At 37.8% G+C, this 15777-nt stretch overlaps 1 protein-coding gene, 1 long non-coding RNA gene and 2 pseudogenes across 2 annotated transcripts; all 4 read right to left on the bottom strand.

Annotated features, from left to right (window-relative positions):
• Positions 1-788: 788 nt before the first annotated feature.
• Positions 789-3243, bottom strand: LOC132312686 (UDP-glycosyltransferase 88B1-like; annotated as a pseudogene).
• Positions 3244-5543: 2300 nt separating this feature from the next.
• On the bottom strand, positions 5544-7895 carry LOC132314533 (UDP-glycosyltransferase 88B1-like; annotated as a pseudogene).
• Positions 7896-7921: 26 nt separating this feature from the next.
• Positions 7922-12600, bottom strand: LOC132312685 (uncharacterized). The gene is made up of 3 exons (XR_009483311.1): positions 12058-12600; positions 11867-11915; positions 7922-8257 (listed from the first exon to the last, which is right to left on the bottom strand). It is a non-coding gene; the product is annotated as an uncharacterized LOC132312685 (long non-coding RNA).
• A 979-nt stretch (positions 12601-13579) lies between these two features.
• On the bottom strand, positions 13580-15463 carry LOC132312684 (UDP-glycosyltransferase 88A1-like). The gene has a single exon (XM_059811148.1). It carries the CDS (start codon positions 15384-15386, stop codon positions 13959-13961), a length of 1428 nt encoding a protein of 475 aa, XP_059667131.1. The 5' UTR covers positions 15387-15463; the 3' UTR covers positions 13580-13958.
• Between the last annotated feature and the right edge of the window lie 314 nt (positions 15464-15777).

The following is a 15777-nucleotide window of genomic DNA, read 5'->3' as shown; positions in this document are numbered from 1 at the left end:
TTTCCCTTTTATGTTGGGAAATGCATAATATTTGATATATAATTTAAGACCCTTTTTTTGGACATAATAGACAAATCCCTCCTTTTTTTCTTTTGATATCTCCAGACTAATGAAACTAAGTTTTAAAAATGGGGTACCATATTTTTTATTTTTGAATCTTCAGAGGGTGTCTTTGTCCAAAAAACAGATAAGTTTTCTCTGAATGTCTTTTTGTCAAACTTTAAAGGATGTTGTTGTACTTTACTCTAAAAATTAAAAACATTAGATGCTAGTTATTTGTTCAAAATATTATGGTCAAAGTAGTCATTTCACATGAATGATAAGATTAGTTTTGTCCTTTTGCATCACATAAGAGCATTTTTCTTATTTCAATTTACTTCTGACTATTCATAAAAATAAAAATAAAAAAAATTTACTTCTGACTTTTAACTTGACTAAAAGTCAATTAACGGTAGGAGTGATGAAAGTAAAATCACCCAAACTTCGGGCAAGGTTGATCATTTTTTTTTAAAGAAGTTTTAAGTTCTATGTAATAAAGGAAAAAGAGAGAGGTTTAGTTAAATTATCAAACTAATTAATCTGACGTATGTTTCGTTCATATACGTAGACTATACCTACCTTATTGAATTATTGCGTATGTTTCGTTTTTATATGTAGACTATCCCTATCTTATTGAATTATTGAAATGAGACTTGTTGATTGGATGATTTGACCAATTTATCTTAAGTGAGATATCTTTGAATCTGAAAGCATTTGCAAAGCATGTTTGTGTTTGACTAATGGTGGAAGGCTGGAAGCATACATTATTGAATCATCGTGAATCAAACCCATTGCCGACTGTCTTTTTATTTTTATTTTTTCCTATTTTTAAAGTAATAAATAATGAACATTTGGTGGGTCCTCTGTATTTTTTCAAATTTTGGAAGGAACTGAAGGACGAAATTTATTTATTTTTTTACTAATATAGATCCTCATTGCTATTGTTTACACGGCAGGAGATTTGATAAATGATTTTGCAAAGAAGGATGGTGGATGATAGCTATCAATTCTATCCTTAAATAATTATTCTTTTATAAATAATTGACACTTCAAATTGGTATCGTAACTTTTCTTACTTTTCCTACTCTCTCTTGCCTAAATCCGGACAAATAAAGAAAAACCAATTTTTTTTTTTTGGCTTAATTCATCCTTTTTCAATCCTTCCTTCCTTCCTACAAAACAACATAATCGTCTATCATCCTTTCTCAATCCTAATCCTTTCTTCCAATCAAACACAATACGAACTGAGAGCACGTTCAGTGGAGTCTCCTTGAATCAGAATCAAGTGAACAACAAAATAATAAACTTAAAAACAAGGCCGGCCATTGAATGTAAGGTACCAAGAACATATTGAAGTGACGAAGACCCACTCTCAAACGTTGGAAACTACTACTGAATGAGACATTCTACTCATGTAACCCACACATTATGCGTTCACAAAATCTAATACCGCCACTTTCACTATTTTCTTTACCTTCCGAAAAAAAAAAAAAAAAAAAAAAATCTAAAACTGCCAGAACCTTGGATGATGAGACAATTCGATTATTTATATTGCATCGATCATTAGATTTTAACTCATACCGCCTTCCAGTTCCGAACCAAATTGGCCAATGCAACACGCGAGGACGCGCCTTCACTCATTGCAACCCTCGCCTCCTCTCTTTTCGCTTTGGCTTGGTTCCTGATCAACTTTCCTTCCTCCGACTCCATCAACTCCCGGACTCGCTTTTCCACCTCCGCCGCACTCACAGACCCGTCATCTGACTCGGTGATAGGCAAGGCCAGCTTCAGTTCCTCCACCAACACCACCCTATTGATCCTTTGTTCCGCGTAAAGCGGCCACGCCACCATCGGTTGTCCCGCGCACACAGCCTCCAACACCGAGTTCCACCCGCAGTGAGTCACGAATCCACCCACTGAGTTATGACTCAGCACGGCCACCTGGGGAGCCCATGACTTCACTACTAGTCCTCTCTCACTTGTCCTCTCCAAGAAGCCATTAGGAAGTAACGAGTCCAAATCCGGCTCGGCTGGTGCCAAGACACGCCTGCTCTGGTCCTCCGAAGGCGGACTACGCACCACCCAAATGAACCTATGTTCACTCTTCTCCAACCCAATTGCAATTTCCTTCAGCTGCTCCTTTGAAAACAAACCTAAGCTACCAAAACAAAGAAACACCACGCTTCGACTCGGTTGCGAGTCGAGCCACATCAAGCACTCATGCTTGCCACCATCCCCTCCAGGTTGATGATCATGGGTTGCAATCAACGGTCCTATGCAATAAATTGGTGGTGTAGGTCCATCAGGAACACAAAGGCCTTCCAATATTGTTTTGACAGCTCTTGACTCGAGTGATTCAAATGTGTTAACAATGATTCCTGCAGATTTGGCAAAAGTCTAGCTGTATTCATAAAACCTCCATACGAGGTGTCAGCTCGATCGAGTACCGGCTTTGGCATGTCAGTGGCTAGTATTGGTGGCACACCTGGGATGTCAAGATAAGTGTTGTTGAGATCTTTGAAACTTTTGGTTGTGTTTTGATGGATAGTGGGCTGATAAAGGATGATAGCGAGGCAATTGGCACCAGAAGTGAAGAAATAGTAAGCTGGGATTTTGAGGTCTGCTGCAACAGACATAGCTGGGGTGCAAAACATGTCTATGATAAGGGCACGGACAGTGCAATTATGGGAGAAGGAGAGGAGTGTCTGGTGGACATGAGGGTTGTTGAGGCGGAGGAGATCGAAAGCGAGAGTTTCGGGATTAGGAGAGGAGGATTGGAGAGGAACGGAGACAGCGGGGAGGTGGTGGGAGGCGATGGGAGTGGTGGCGGATACATGATTGATGTAAGGAGTGGTGGAACCAGTGTTGTAAGGTGGGGTGGCAACGAGGATTTGGATGGAGAAGGAAGGGTGGTGGCTGAGTATAAGATTTCCCAGCTCCACCATGGAGACCAGGTGGTCGATACCCAGAGAAGGATATAGAACAATGGTGTCCTCCATGGTTACTCTGTGCGCTGTTGAGCGATGGAGGATTATATGACAAGAAATAAGCACGCAACTACCAAAAAGAAAATGTAAAGCTCACACAACTAAATCAAAATGCAACACCGGACTATCAAATAACACGTGCGGCGCCCCATTTCATATTAGACTATCAAAAGACACATGCAGCGACCCATTTCATACCCCAGGCTACTCAAGCAGCTGTTACAAACAATACCTATCTATTTATGAGTGTATGAGAACTTCTCCTTATCACTGATGTGATGCAATAATAAAATAATACATGTCTATTTTAAATTTAAAATATGAAAAAGAAAAGAAAAAAAATCCTAATGGGTACCCCTGCCTTGAAACTTTACCAATTGGACAACACCGCCACACTTGACATTTAATACTGATTGGTTGGAATAAATCTCCCATTTATAATATACATTGTTGTATTGTGTATACTCAATTAGCGGTGGAAGTACTAATTGCATTGCTTCCATGATTTTAAGATTATCTATTCAATCTTTTGACTTTTCTCCACTGTTTAGAAAACTAGCCAACAACCCAAGAGAGAGCAGTTGAGCAAAGCATACAAAAAAGTGGAGATATCAAGAAATCCAAAAGATGTAAATTTCTACCCAAGGGGAGGAAATAAATTTTAATCAAAACAACAATTATGATGCCACTAGCAATATACTAGCAGAAAGTAATCACTAATAATCAAAGGACTGTAACTTCATTCAACCAAATCACAATCGAGAAAAGATATAATCCATGAAGTATTGGAAAATATTTGTGAGTCTACTCACAACAAAGTACAAGTGTTGTATTATATCCGGCTTGTACACTGCGTGAGCCACAAGCAGTCCAATGAAATTGAGAACGCGAGTCAGGTCAGTGATACAAAGGGTCAAAATGAAAGTATAATAGAAGGTTTGTTTCTCTGAGTGTAATAAATGGACGGTAAAATGTACAGGAAAGTTGTTTGATAAAAATGTCTGTACAATCAATGCCAAGCTTGGACAGTAAATTGTACAGGAAAGTTGTTCGATAAAATGTCCAGCCCAATCGACGCCAACCTTGCATATAAATACGTCCGAGAGTGTTGGAAAACAAGGCATCAAGCTAGCTCCATTTCATTCTACAAAGAAAAATAAATTCTCCCTCTACTGAAAATATCTCATACTGTTCTCGTTGACGCCTTGCTGCTCATTCAAATATTTCGTTTTCGGTACCTCTCTCAAGGATTCTCTGTTTAGGTTCTCTTGGCTCTCTTTCTTTTGGTGCCTTTCTGAGTATGGAAGTTAGTTCTCTTAAAACATAAAATTGTTTTCTTAGTGATAAACCAAACAAGCCCTTCAAATTTTAATTTTTGTAACCTATAGATATCTATTATCCTCCATTCTCTATGCAAATGGGGTCTATAGTTTTCATTGTGGTTACTTGTGAAATTTATTGAGTTTCTAGAAATCCTACCAACATTTTATTATGTGTTGAAAAGTAGATGATAAATACTTCACTATTACTTCCCCAAGACTTTTGAAGGACAGAGTTGGTTGATTTCTACATCATGAAGGTTGATGGTTATGTGTTTAATGGTTGTTGGAGACTTTAAGTAAAGGTATTGAAAAAAGATGAATTAGGTTAAAGTAGCATGATACTATGGACCTATAAAGCATGGTGAATGACATCATGTATTTACAATAAACTATATATTTTTTGTAATATTTCTTTATTAGTAGATTATTAAAAATTTTTACAACCTAAGAAAGCATGCAATGCAATGCAATATGGATTGAGATGCAAAGGGTTCCTTTAGACTTGGGTTTGGCATCACAAGAATTTGAGACCATGGGCTCGACTTGGGCTTGGCGTTCGAGTCATGCCTGAAAATTTCCGGGCGTTGACCAAGCCCTTGAGACCATGGGCCTGGGTTCCAAAAGTTTTAACGACTCAAAATCCTAAAGTGAACCCTACTTGTCACATGATACAACAAGTGGGTTTACTTCATGTCAAGTGTATAAATTATGTGGGCTCGACTTGGGCTTGGCGTTCGAGTCATGCCTGAAAATTTCCGGGCGTCGACCAAGCCCTTGAGACCATGGGCCTGGGTTCCAAAAGTTTTAATGACTCAAAATCCTAAAGTGAACCCTACTTGTCACATGATACAACAAGTGGGTTTACTTCGTGTCAAGTGTATAAATTATGTACTTAATTTTTTGTAATGATTAGTCATTAATAGATTATTAAAATTTTGGATGATACCAAAATTTCCGTGAAATGAGTTGAGATCTGAAGAGTTCCTTCAAACTCGGGCTTCAGGGTAGGGAAACGTTAAAACATTGGATTTGGCCTGAGCTAGTATCTGGACCCGCCATGATAGTTTATGAAGCAGGACTATCTATCTATATTTTCAGTATGGTAATAACTAATCAAGTACTAATATTTAATGTGATTTAAGATAGTACCAAGGTGAGAGCTTATTCAGTGGGCTCCCTTGATTCAGTAGTCACGTGAAGTACAAATTAATATTTAATATGATATAAGACGGTACAAACTGCTTATAAAAATAAGAAAATAAAAGGTACAAATTAACAAACCTAAAACAAAGGATGGCCATAGAATGTTAAAAAACCAAACGAAGAACAGATGAGTAGTGAAGAGACAACTATAAAATGACAGAGACTCAGAGAGAGAGCACATTTACGACGAACCACTCATGCAACCAAACATCATAGGATCACAAAATCTCATACTACTTGAGATTAAGATGACGAGATAATTTGATTATTATATTTTAATGCATCATTAGCTTCAAATATGCTTAAAGCTAATGATCAATTATAATATAGAGCATCCAATTGCACATAGAATCAAATGAGCCGTTAGGTTTACTGGGTCAACCAACCCGAGTGAAGACCAGGTGTGACTCAACTCATACCGCCCTTCCAGTTCCGAACCAACTCATCCAATGCAACACCTAAGGACCCGCCTTCACTCATTGCAGCCCTCGTCTCTGCTCTCTTCGCCTCAGCTTGGTCCCTGAACAACCTCCCTTACTCTGAGTCCATCAACTCCCTGACTCGCTTTTCCACCTCGGTCGCACTCACAAACCCTTCAGCCAACGGTAATTGGCAAGGCCAGCTTCAGTTCCTCCACCAACACCACCTTATTGATCCTCTGCTCTGCATAAATTATCACACCAACATTGGTTGTCCTGCACACAACACCGAGTTCCACCCGCCATGAGTCACAAACCCGCCCACCGATCATGACTCAGCACAGCCACCTGGGGAGCCCATGACTTCACAACTAGTCCCCTCACTCTTGTCCTCTCCAAGAAGCCATCAGGAAGTAACGAGTCCAAATCCGGTTTGGGTGGTGCCAAGAAACGCCTGATGCTGTCCTCGGAAGGCGGACTACACACCACCCAAGTGAACCTATGTCCACTCCTCTCCAGCCCAATTGCAATCTCCTTCGGCTGCTCTTTTGAAAGCAAACCTAAGCTACCAAAACCAAGAAACACAATGCTCGACTCAGTTGCGAGTTGAGCCACATCAAACACTCATGCTTGCCACCATTCCCACTAGTTCAGTTATGGGTTGCAATCAACAGTGCTATGCAATAACTCGGTGGTGTAGCTCCATCAGGAACACAAAGGCACTCTGATATTGTTTTGATTACTTGAGTCAAGTGATTGAAATGTGTAAACAATGGTTCCTGCTGATTTTGGCATGTGGATAGCTGTATTTAGAAAACCTTCACGGGACTTGTCAGTTCGATCCAATAAGGGCTTTGGCATGTCATTGGCTAGTATTGGTGTGCCACCACCAGGGATGTCAAGATAGGTGTTCTTGAGATCTTTGAAACTTTTGGTTGTGTTTTGGCGGATTGTGGGCTGAGAAAGAAAGGCAGCAAGGCCATAGGCGCCAGCAGTGAAGAAATAGTAAGCAGGGACTTTGAGGTCTGCTACAACAGACATAGCTAGTGTATAAAAGTAGCGTATGATAAGGGCATGGACAGTACAATTGTGGGAGATGGATAGGAGTTCTTGGCGGACATGAGGGTTGTTGAGGCAGGGGAAATCAAAGGTGAGAGAGAGGAGGAAAATGGTGAGGATCGAGGTGGTGGAAGGTAATGGGAGTGGTAGCAGATACATGGTTGATGTAAGGAGTGGTGGAGCCAGTGTTGTAAGGTGGGGTTGCAATGAGGATTTGGATGGAGAAGGAAGGGTGGTGGCTGAGTATATAAGCTTTCCCAGCTCCACCATGGAGATCAGGTGGCCAATAGCCGGAGAAAAAGAACTATGCCAATCTCTCCACACACACCCCACTCTCCCCCCCCCCCCCCCCCCCCCCCCCCCCCCCCCTCCTCTCTCTCTCTCTCTCTCTCTCTCTCTTATTTTTGGTTTTTGATAAGCAGTGTAATTTTACAAGGAAAATGTACACCAAACTAAACCAGCTAATTAATTACCAAGTACTGAACCAAACCAACACACAACTAACAAAACAACTAAACCAAAATTCAACACCAGACTATCAAAAGACACAGCAACCTATTTGAAACCAAACAACTCAATGAGATGCTGCTGACACATGCTTGAAGCCATGGAGGTAGATTAAATCCAACACTTAAATCAATGCAGCACACTACCCAACTTAACTTTCCATTTCTGGAAGAGTATTACTTTGTTCAACCAAATCACAGTCGAGAACTGGTATATACCATCCAGGAGACTCTTTTAAGCAAATGAATTTTTACGATGCATAGAGAAATAAATTGAACTCCTCAATATCATGCAGCCAATGTATCATATACACTACAAAGATCTCCATGCAAGTCCCCAGAAAATAAAGCAAACCCCATACATGGTTAACACACACACACATATATACACACAAATTACGTATAGGTATTTGAAATTCAAACAAGAACCCAGCAATTGCATGCAAATACTTATGGAGGAAAGCAATATACTGACACCAAAAGTTGTGTCAAATATTAGAAAAACACACACACATATACAAATTAATTATAGTGGTCTGAAATTCAAACAAGAACCCAGCAATTGCATGCAAAGTTTTATGGAGGACAACAATATACTGACTCCAAAAGTTGTGTCTTCGAAATGCTTTATCTAGTACGTACAGAAATGCCACCCATTGCGCAAATATCTTTAGGCATTGAAGGATCCAACTTAATTGCTTTGTTTGCATCGGCAACAGCCTCTGGTCATGAAATGCGGATAGATTAATCACCAACCAAGAAACTGATATATAACAAGTTAAAATTTCAACTTGAAAAATGCCAAAATATAACCAAAAGAAAACAAGATTCAAAGGCTATATGAGTGTATGCAACAGGAAAACAGGATAAAAATTGAGAGAATAAAATGACCATAAACAAGAGCAGAAAGTCTCAAACTTAAGCATAAGTATTCCAAAAGATTTTATACAGTCCAGTAAAGAACTCCATGTGAAAAGATTAAAAAGAATAGATATGAAGATTTTAAAGAATAGTTAATTACAAATAAACCTGCAAAGGCTGCAATCCAGTACATACAAAGAATCAAATAAATATTCTGGAGCTATACATTCATAGGTTCTACCCTTGATCCTCCTAAACAGCCTCCAGATTCAAAATTTCAAACCGAACCAATATACATAATTTTAGGGAAAATAACATAGAAGCCTTTTAATTTTATAGGACCATAGAGTCCTATCAATGAATAAACCTCCTATATTTTAATTTAGTAATAGGACCTAATGATTTTATAAAAAGAAATTAACGGCTTCTTTGTATTTTTTTGCCTTACATTTACACGATCCAAAAAAAAAAAAAAAAAAACCTAAGTTAGAATCCAAACTGCCTCTCCATATAGACTTATGAATGCTTACATTGGACCTAAACCTACCAATTTTTGTATTTTGTACAGTTATTGGCCAATTTTTTTAGACACTCAATATATAGGATGACTCCTCAGAAAACTCGATCAACTTATTGTTTGTAAACAATGCTATTTATCCATACCCTTTAATAATTGTATCAATATACATTCTCCATGGAAATAACTTTAATTGCTAGCACCCTGATTAGTTTTTCTTCTAAAATCCATAATGTGACAAATTGGAATGGTCGAATTCACAGTCAAACCAACCAAGAAGTTTGGTTTGCTTCAGATCAGCTCTCAGATAATAGATCTAAGTTATAAATTTCTAACTCGTAGTAACCACTCTGTTGTTGGAACCTAAGGAATTCAGTTGACCAAGCCCACTATCTGTGCAAGCAATCAGGATTTAGGCCACCCAATTTGAACGTTAAAAACAACGTAGGCCATTCGTTCCAAAATTTAGGGTCCAATAAGGTGTTACTTACACAAAATGCTTGTTTATGCTAGATATAACCCCTCCTCCAAGAGAAACAAGAAATTAACAGGCCCAATGCACTCCTTCCCTCAATTTCAAAATCTTCTAACTCATCATATACCATATCTAAAAGCATAATCTTGCTCCTATTCAGTACCATAAGTAATCCCACTAAGAATAGATAAATAGAAAATTTCTAACATTGACAACCAAATTGCCACAAGTGAACCCCAAATGGCTACAAGTGCTCTTCCTATTCAATTTCACGAACTTAAATTAACACTGTTTCCTGAACTTCTAGAGCTGTTGTGATATCCAAATCAAGCCAAAACGACGATATGCTCTATATATAGAAATGTGATTTAGACCCAGTGACAAAATGAATATATAGTATTAAAAAAGATAAGAAAGAACATAAAATATAAAATAGTATATGTGCTTTTTCCATGTTGATAGAACGTCAAGTAATTACAAAATATACTAAAGCATAACAAGATTTACAAGGACTCCACTTCAAAAACTCAACTAATAATGACAAAACATACTTCTGCTCCTAATCTATCCAAAAGTATTGTCAGACCACCAGTGCAAATATATACCATAACGCATGTGTGTACACAAAAGATCATGACATTAAAATAAAATAAAAAAGAAAAGAAAAACAGAGTAGAAGATCATGCATAGATTTAAAACTTTTTATCTATGTGACAATCGTAATAAAGAATGAGACGAGTTCATGATCATGGAACCACTCAATAATGTCTTAACACTAACATGGCTTGTACTCTCCACTTGGGGTTAGTTTGGTTAGCGTCAACTAGTTAGAAAGAAAAAGAAACGGAAAAATTTTAAATTATTTGGTAGTTTGGTTAGCGTGAAAGGAAAAATTTTCAGAAAAGTAATATTCCTGCAACTGGTTGATTTTCCTTAAAATGTTTTCTCTATAAAACACGCGAAAATTTCAGTTTCGCGTGAAAGTTGTATCATCATGTATTCGTTTCCAATTATACCCTCGGTAGTTATTTCTCTTCCTTCTTTTTAGACTCAAAGTGACTTCTTTTTGATAAATTAAGACTCCTACTTATATTACAACTTTGTAACTCTTTAAATTAAGACTCCTAATTAAGTTACAATTTTCTGACTTTTTAAATTAGGACTATATATATACATATATATGTATATATATATATGCAGGCACATATATTTTTATTCATAAAACAATTATTTATAATTTTGGTATATAAATCATTTTCTTTTCACTTTCTTTTCCCACAAATTTTTTACAAAAAAATCATGCTAACCAAATGCATGATAGAAACATAATTTTCATTTTTTTTTACTTTACTTTCTTTTCCTTTCACTTTCCATCATCAATTTCCGGTTAACCAAACGAACTCCAGTATACGCCAAGAAACAACTCAATTCGACGAACCCTTTTTCCCAATTACTTGGGACGGCTACATGAATCTTATTTTCTCATCTTGCTATATCCATTGTCATAACATCAGTTAAATCACATCTTATCATATCCTTATCAAGTCTACTCATGTTAATTCTGGTCTTCCCTTCCCTTGACATTACCCTCATTGTGGTCTATGTTACTCCGATCTTCTTTGCACAAAACCAAGTCATCTTAATCAATGTCTTCTCATTTTATCTCCGATTGATGTTACTCCAACTATCTCATAAATGTGTTCATTTCTAATTTTTTTTTTTTTTAATTGGTACTCACACACACACGTCTCTTCTGAGACTTGAACCCCTGACTTTCTTTTGGAAAATAAGAGGCCGATACCGCTAGGAACTGGCCCGTTGGTATTTCTAATTCTATCATTTCTTGTCTTCTCGCGCATCCATCTCTAAATTCGCATTGAAAGCACTTACTTTATGCATGTATTATTTCTTAGTTGCCTAACATTCTATTCCATAAAGAACATGCTATCTAATAGTTGTTGTATTAAAGAATTTTCTTTATAATCTTAGAGGGATACGCCGATTTCTTAAAATACTAGATGCACTCCTTTATTTATCTCATCCTGTCTGTATTTTATGATTAACATCATCACCAATTCCTCCTTCATTATGAATAATTAAACGTAAATAACGGAAATATTCGTTTTTGTGCCTCATGACCCTCAACCCTCAATCTTCACCACATCTCGAACTGTATATCTAGATTTACTAAAGTTACACTACATGTATTTTGTTTTATTCCTACTTATCTTGGACCCTTTTAATTCTAGAGTTTTCATACAAACCTCCAATTTAGTGCCGTGCTAACCGTAGTCACACATCCATTCTACATGTCCTTTATAGAGTCAATATATCCCTTTGTGATTCATTTCTTTACCTAGCGTTTGGAGGAGCTTCCTAATTCCAAAAGATCATGCATAGAAAACCATCAAAAGGAAAAAGGACCCCGCTCTATATCAAGTAAAATTTAAAGAATAAAAAGGAGAATAATTTGCTTACCTGAAAGTTCAGATCCATTCTTGAAGCAATCTACTTGAACAAACTATGCCTAAATAGATCAAACCTGAGTTTTAGAAATTTTAAGCATTCACTAAAAAGTGTAAATCACTGAGAACATAATATGACAAGAAAGAATAGAAAAAATTGAGCTAAAATTCTGAAGTCGAAGCATGACAATTTGTTCAAGTTACCATGTAGTTTGTTTAGTGTTTCAACAAAAACCCTAGCTTTTATGCCAATAACGGTATCCCTCTGCAAGAAGAAAGTGAAGCGTTAAAAAGAGAGGGAGATATTCTCTCTAGTTCGTCAGCATCCCTTGCCGTCGATCCTTCTCGGCTCCTCAGTCGCCGACCGTTTCATCTTTCCGTCGGCTTCTCTCCTGAGCAACGATGCGTTGCAGAGACTCGTTGAGAAATCGGTAGAAGATTGGGTTTGTAATTTTATATACAAACAAGGCTAATATGGGGAATTAAAGATAAATTTGTGGGGACAAAATCGGAATGCCGTGTTATTTCTTGAAAGCTTGTTTTTCTTGTTTCTATTATTATAAGCTTTGCAATGCTACGTTTGCTGTGTATAAAAAATAAAAATAAAAAGCTACATTTTGAATGTACTTAAAATTTTTGGTGTTTTGTTGTCACAAATTATTATATTCTCTGTTTGGATCTCAATTTTGACTTAAATTTTTGTTAAAAATTAAAAATAAAAAAATATTTTACGGAACAATGGAGCCCTTGCCCCACTACAAATCTTGTCAAAATACTTTTCCAGAGCTATTTTTATAAATACTCAAACTTATATGTACAAAATCAAATTAATAATAAGGTCCCACTGGACCCCCTTGTGACAATGCTACTATAGGATATAAATTACTAAAGTAGTTTTAGTCCCGTGACAAAAAACCACTGAATCCATGAACATATAAAAAACAATCCTTACACGTCTGCAGCCAATCAGAGTGACGCTAAAACCACCACTAGGCTAAAAGAATATATCCTGTTTGTTCGGTACACCAGGTTTTCAGAGTCGGTCATTTTCGCACATGTTATGTACGGTCTACTATGATATGTCCGGTGCACAATTCACCGAAAACCATCCCCAAAAAGAAGAGGATTGTGCTATACTAACTGAAACCTCAAGCCTATTACTTACAAAATAAAAAAATTTAACAACCATTAGATGGTTTAATAGGAGGTCCATTCAAATCCAATGCATGTAAAACCATCTAAGCCTATTACTTACAAAATAAAAAAATTTAACAACCATCAGATGGTTTAATAGGAGGTCCATTCAAATCCAATGCATGTAAAACCATTTAATCTAATGGTTCTAGTCACCAAATATGCTCTGTGATGAGAATGATGTAGAAGACAGTACTGGTAATTTAGTGAAACATGTCATTCTATACAAGTAATATTAAATGTAATGTAAGATAGTACAAGGTGAGAGCTTATTCAATGGGCTTTATTGAATCCGTAGTCAAAGTGAACTACTATTACTGTTCTTTATTAGTTGTCCATTTTTTGTTTTATAACTTTTTAAAGAAATATACAATTAATGCATTGTCCCTTTTTAAAATTACCAAATTATTCTTTTTAATTTAAATATATATAATTACAAAGTTTGAAATTTTTTAAAAAGATAAAAGACAATGATAAAAATATAAAAAAAGATGTTTTAACTTTTAAAAAAGAACAACTAATTTGAGACATGTAAAAGAAAAAAATAAATTACTAATAAGGGACGAAGGAAGTACAAATTAACAAACATAAGACAAAAAGGAATGTCATACATTGTTAGGTGCTAAAAACAGATAGAAAGTTGTAAGAAACACTTTCAAACGTTGGATTCTATACAAAATACTAGACTGATAGACAGCACATGTCCAACGAGCCAAGCATTATGCAATCACAAAATCTCAGTAGGCTGAGATTCATATGATGATCTAATTTTTTATTGTGTTCAAATTGGTCCTTCAAATATGCTTCAAGTTAATTATCAACATATTAACATAGAGCACGCATAGCATCAAATGAGCTATATTAGTTCTAATGGGTCAACCAAACCAAGTGAAGACTAGGTGTGACTCAACTCATACCGCCTTCCATTTCCGAACCAACTCAGCCAATGCAACACGTGAGGATCCGCCTTCACTCATTGCAGCCCTTGCCTCCTCTCTCTTTGCCTCAGCTTGGTCCCTTATTAACTTCCCTTCCTCCGAGTCTATCAACTCCCTGACTCGCTTTTCCACCTCGGCCGCACTCACAAACCCGTCCTCCTCCGACTCAGTCATCGGCAAGGCCAGCTTCATTTCCTCCACCAACACCACCCTGTTCATCCTCTGCTCCGCATAAAGCGGCCACGCCAACATCGGTTGTCCCGCGGACACAGCTTCCAACACCGAGTTCCACCCGCAGTGAGTCACGAACCCGCCCACCGAGTCATGACTCAGCACATCCACCTGGGGAGCCCATTGCTTCACTACTAGTCCCCTCTCTCTCGTCCTCTCCAAGAAGCCATTAGGAAGTAAGGAGTCCAAATCCGGCTCGGGCGGTGCCAAGAAACGCTTGCTGTGGTCCTCCGAAGGTGGACTGCGCACCACCCACAAAAACCTATGTCCACTCCTCTCCAACCCAATTGCAATCTCCTTCAGCTGCTCTTCTGAAAACAAACCCAAGCTACCAAAACAAAGAAACACAACGCTTCGACTCGGTTGTGAGTCGAGCCAAATCAAACACTCATGTCTGCCACCATCCCCACCAGGTTTATCATCATGGGTTGCAATCAAGGGTCCAATGCAATAGATTGGTGGTGTAAGGTCACCAGGGACACAAAGGCCTTGTGATATTACTTTGAGAACTCTCGGTTCAAGTGATTCAAATGTGTTAATAATGATTCCAGCTGCTTTTGGCAAGTGGATAGATGCATCCATGAAGCCTTCATAGGACTTGTCAGCGCGATCGAGTAGCGGCTTTGGCATGTCAGTGGCTAGCAATGGTGGCACACCTGGGATGTCAAGATAAGTGTTTTTGAGATCTTTGAAACTCTTGGTTGTGTTTTGATGGATTGTGGGCATAAAAAGGAAGACAGCAAGGCAATAGGCACCGGAAGTGTAGAAATAGTAAGCTGGGATATTGAGGTCTGCTGCAACAGACATAGCTGGGGTACAAAACATGTCTATGATAAGGGCATGGACAGTGTGAGTCTGGGAGATGGAGAGAAGGGCTTGGTGGACATTAGGGTTGTTGAGGGTGAGGAAATCGAAAGCCAGAGTTTCGTGGTTAGGAGAGGAGGTTTGGAGAGGGAGAGAGACGGCGGGGAGGTGGTGGAAGGTGATGGGAGTGGTGGCGGATATGCGGTTGATGTAAGGAGTGGTGGAGCCAGTGTTGTAAGGTGGGTGGGTGATGAGGATTTTGATGGAGAAGGAAGGGTGGTTGCGGAGTATAAGCTTTCCTAGCTCCACCATGGAGATCAGGTGTCCCATGGCCGGAGAAGGATATAGAACTATGGCATCCTTCATGGTTATATGCGCTTGATGGAGTGAACCGAAAGGAGAAAGGATTATGCGGTATATATATTCTCAAGCGGTATATATATACATATTAATAAGCAAGCTAATGTTATAGGTAAATGAGAAAATGTACACCAAACAATAAGCGATGAAGAATATACCAACTGAAAAAGAACAAACACAAAAACCAAACTAAACCAGCTAATCAGACCAACCGACACAATAAATTTGAGGCTAACACCTTCCAGTCAGTGCAAGATTTTTAAATAGTTTTTATATAGTATATAATAGTACTCGGTATATGATATAGACAATTTAATTTTTTTTTTGGTTTTGACAAAAAATTTACACACACCACTTTGCTACTCTAGAGATTCAAACCCTCACCACCACTTCGAAA

The sequence above is a fragment of the Cornus florida genome, unplaced genomic scaffold, assembly GCF_030987335.1.
Source record: "Cornus florida cultivar Cherokee Brave unplaced genomic scaffold, ASM3098733v1 CherokeeBrave_3.0.0_Hap2_Chr06, whole genome shotgun sequence".
Taxonomy (NCBI): domain Eukaryota; kingdom Viridiplantae; phylum Streptophyta; class Magnoliopsida; order Cornales; family Cornaceae; genus Cornus; species Cornus florida.
Note: the sequence above shows the minus strand (reverse complement) of the source record. Positions and strands in the feature narration are given on the sequence as shown.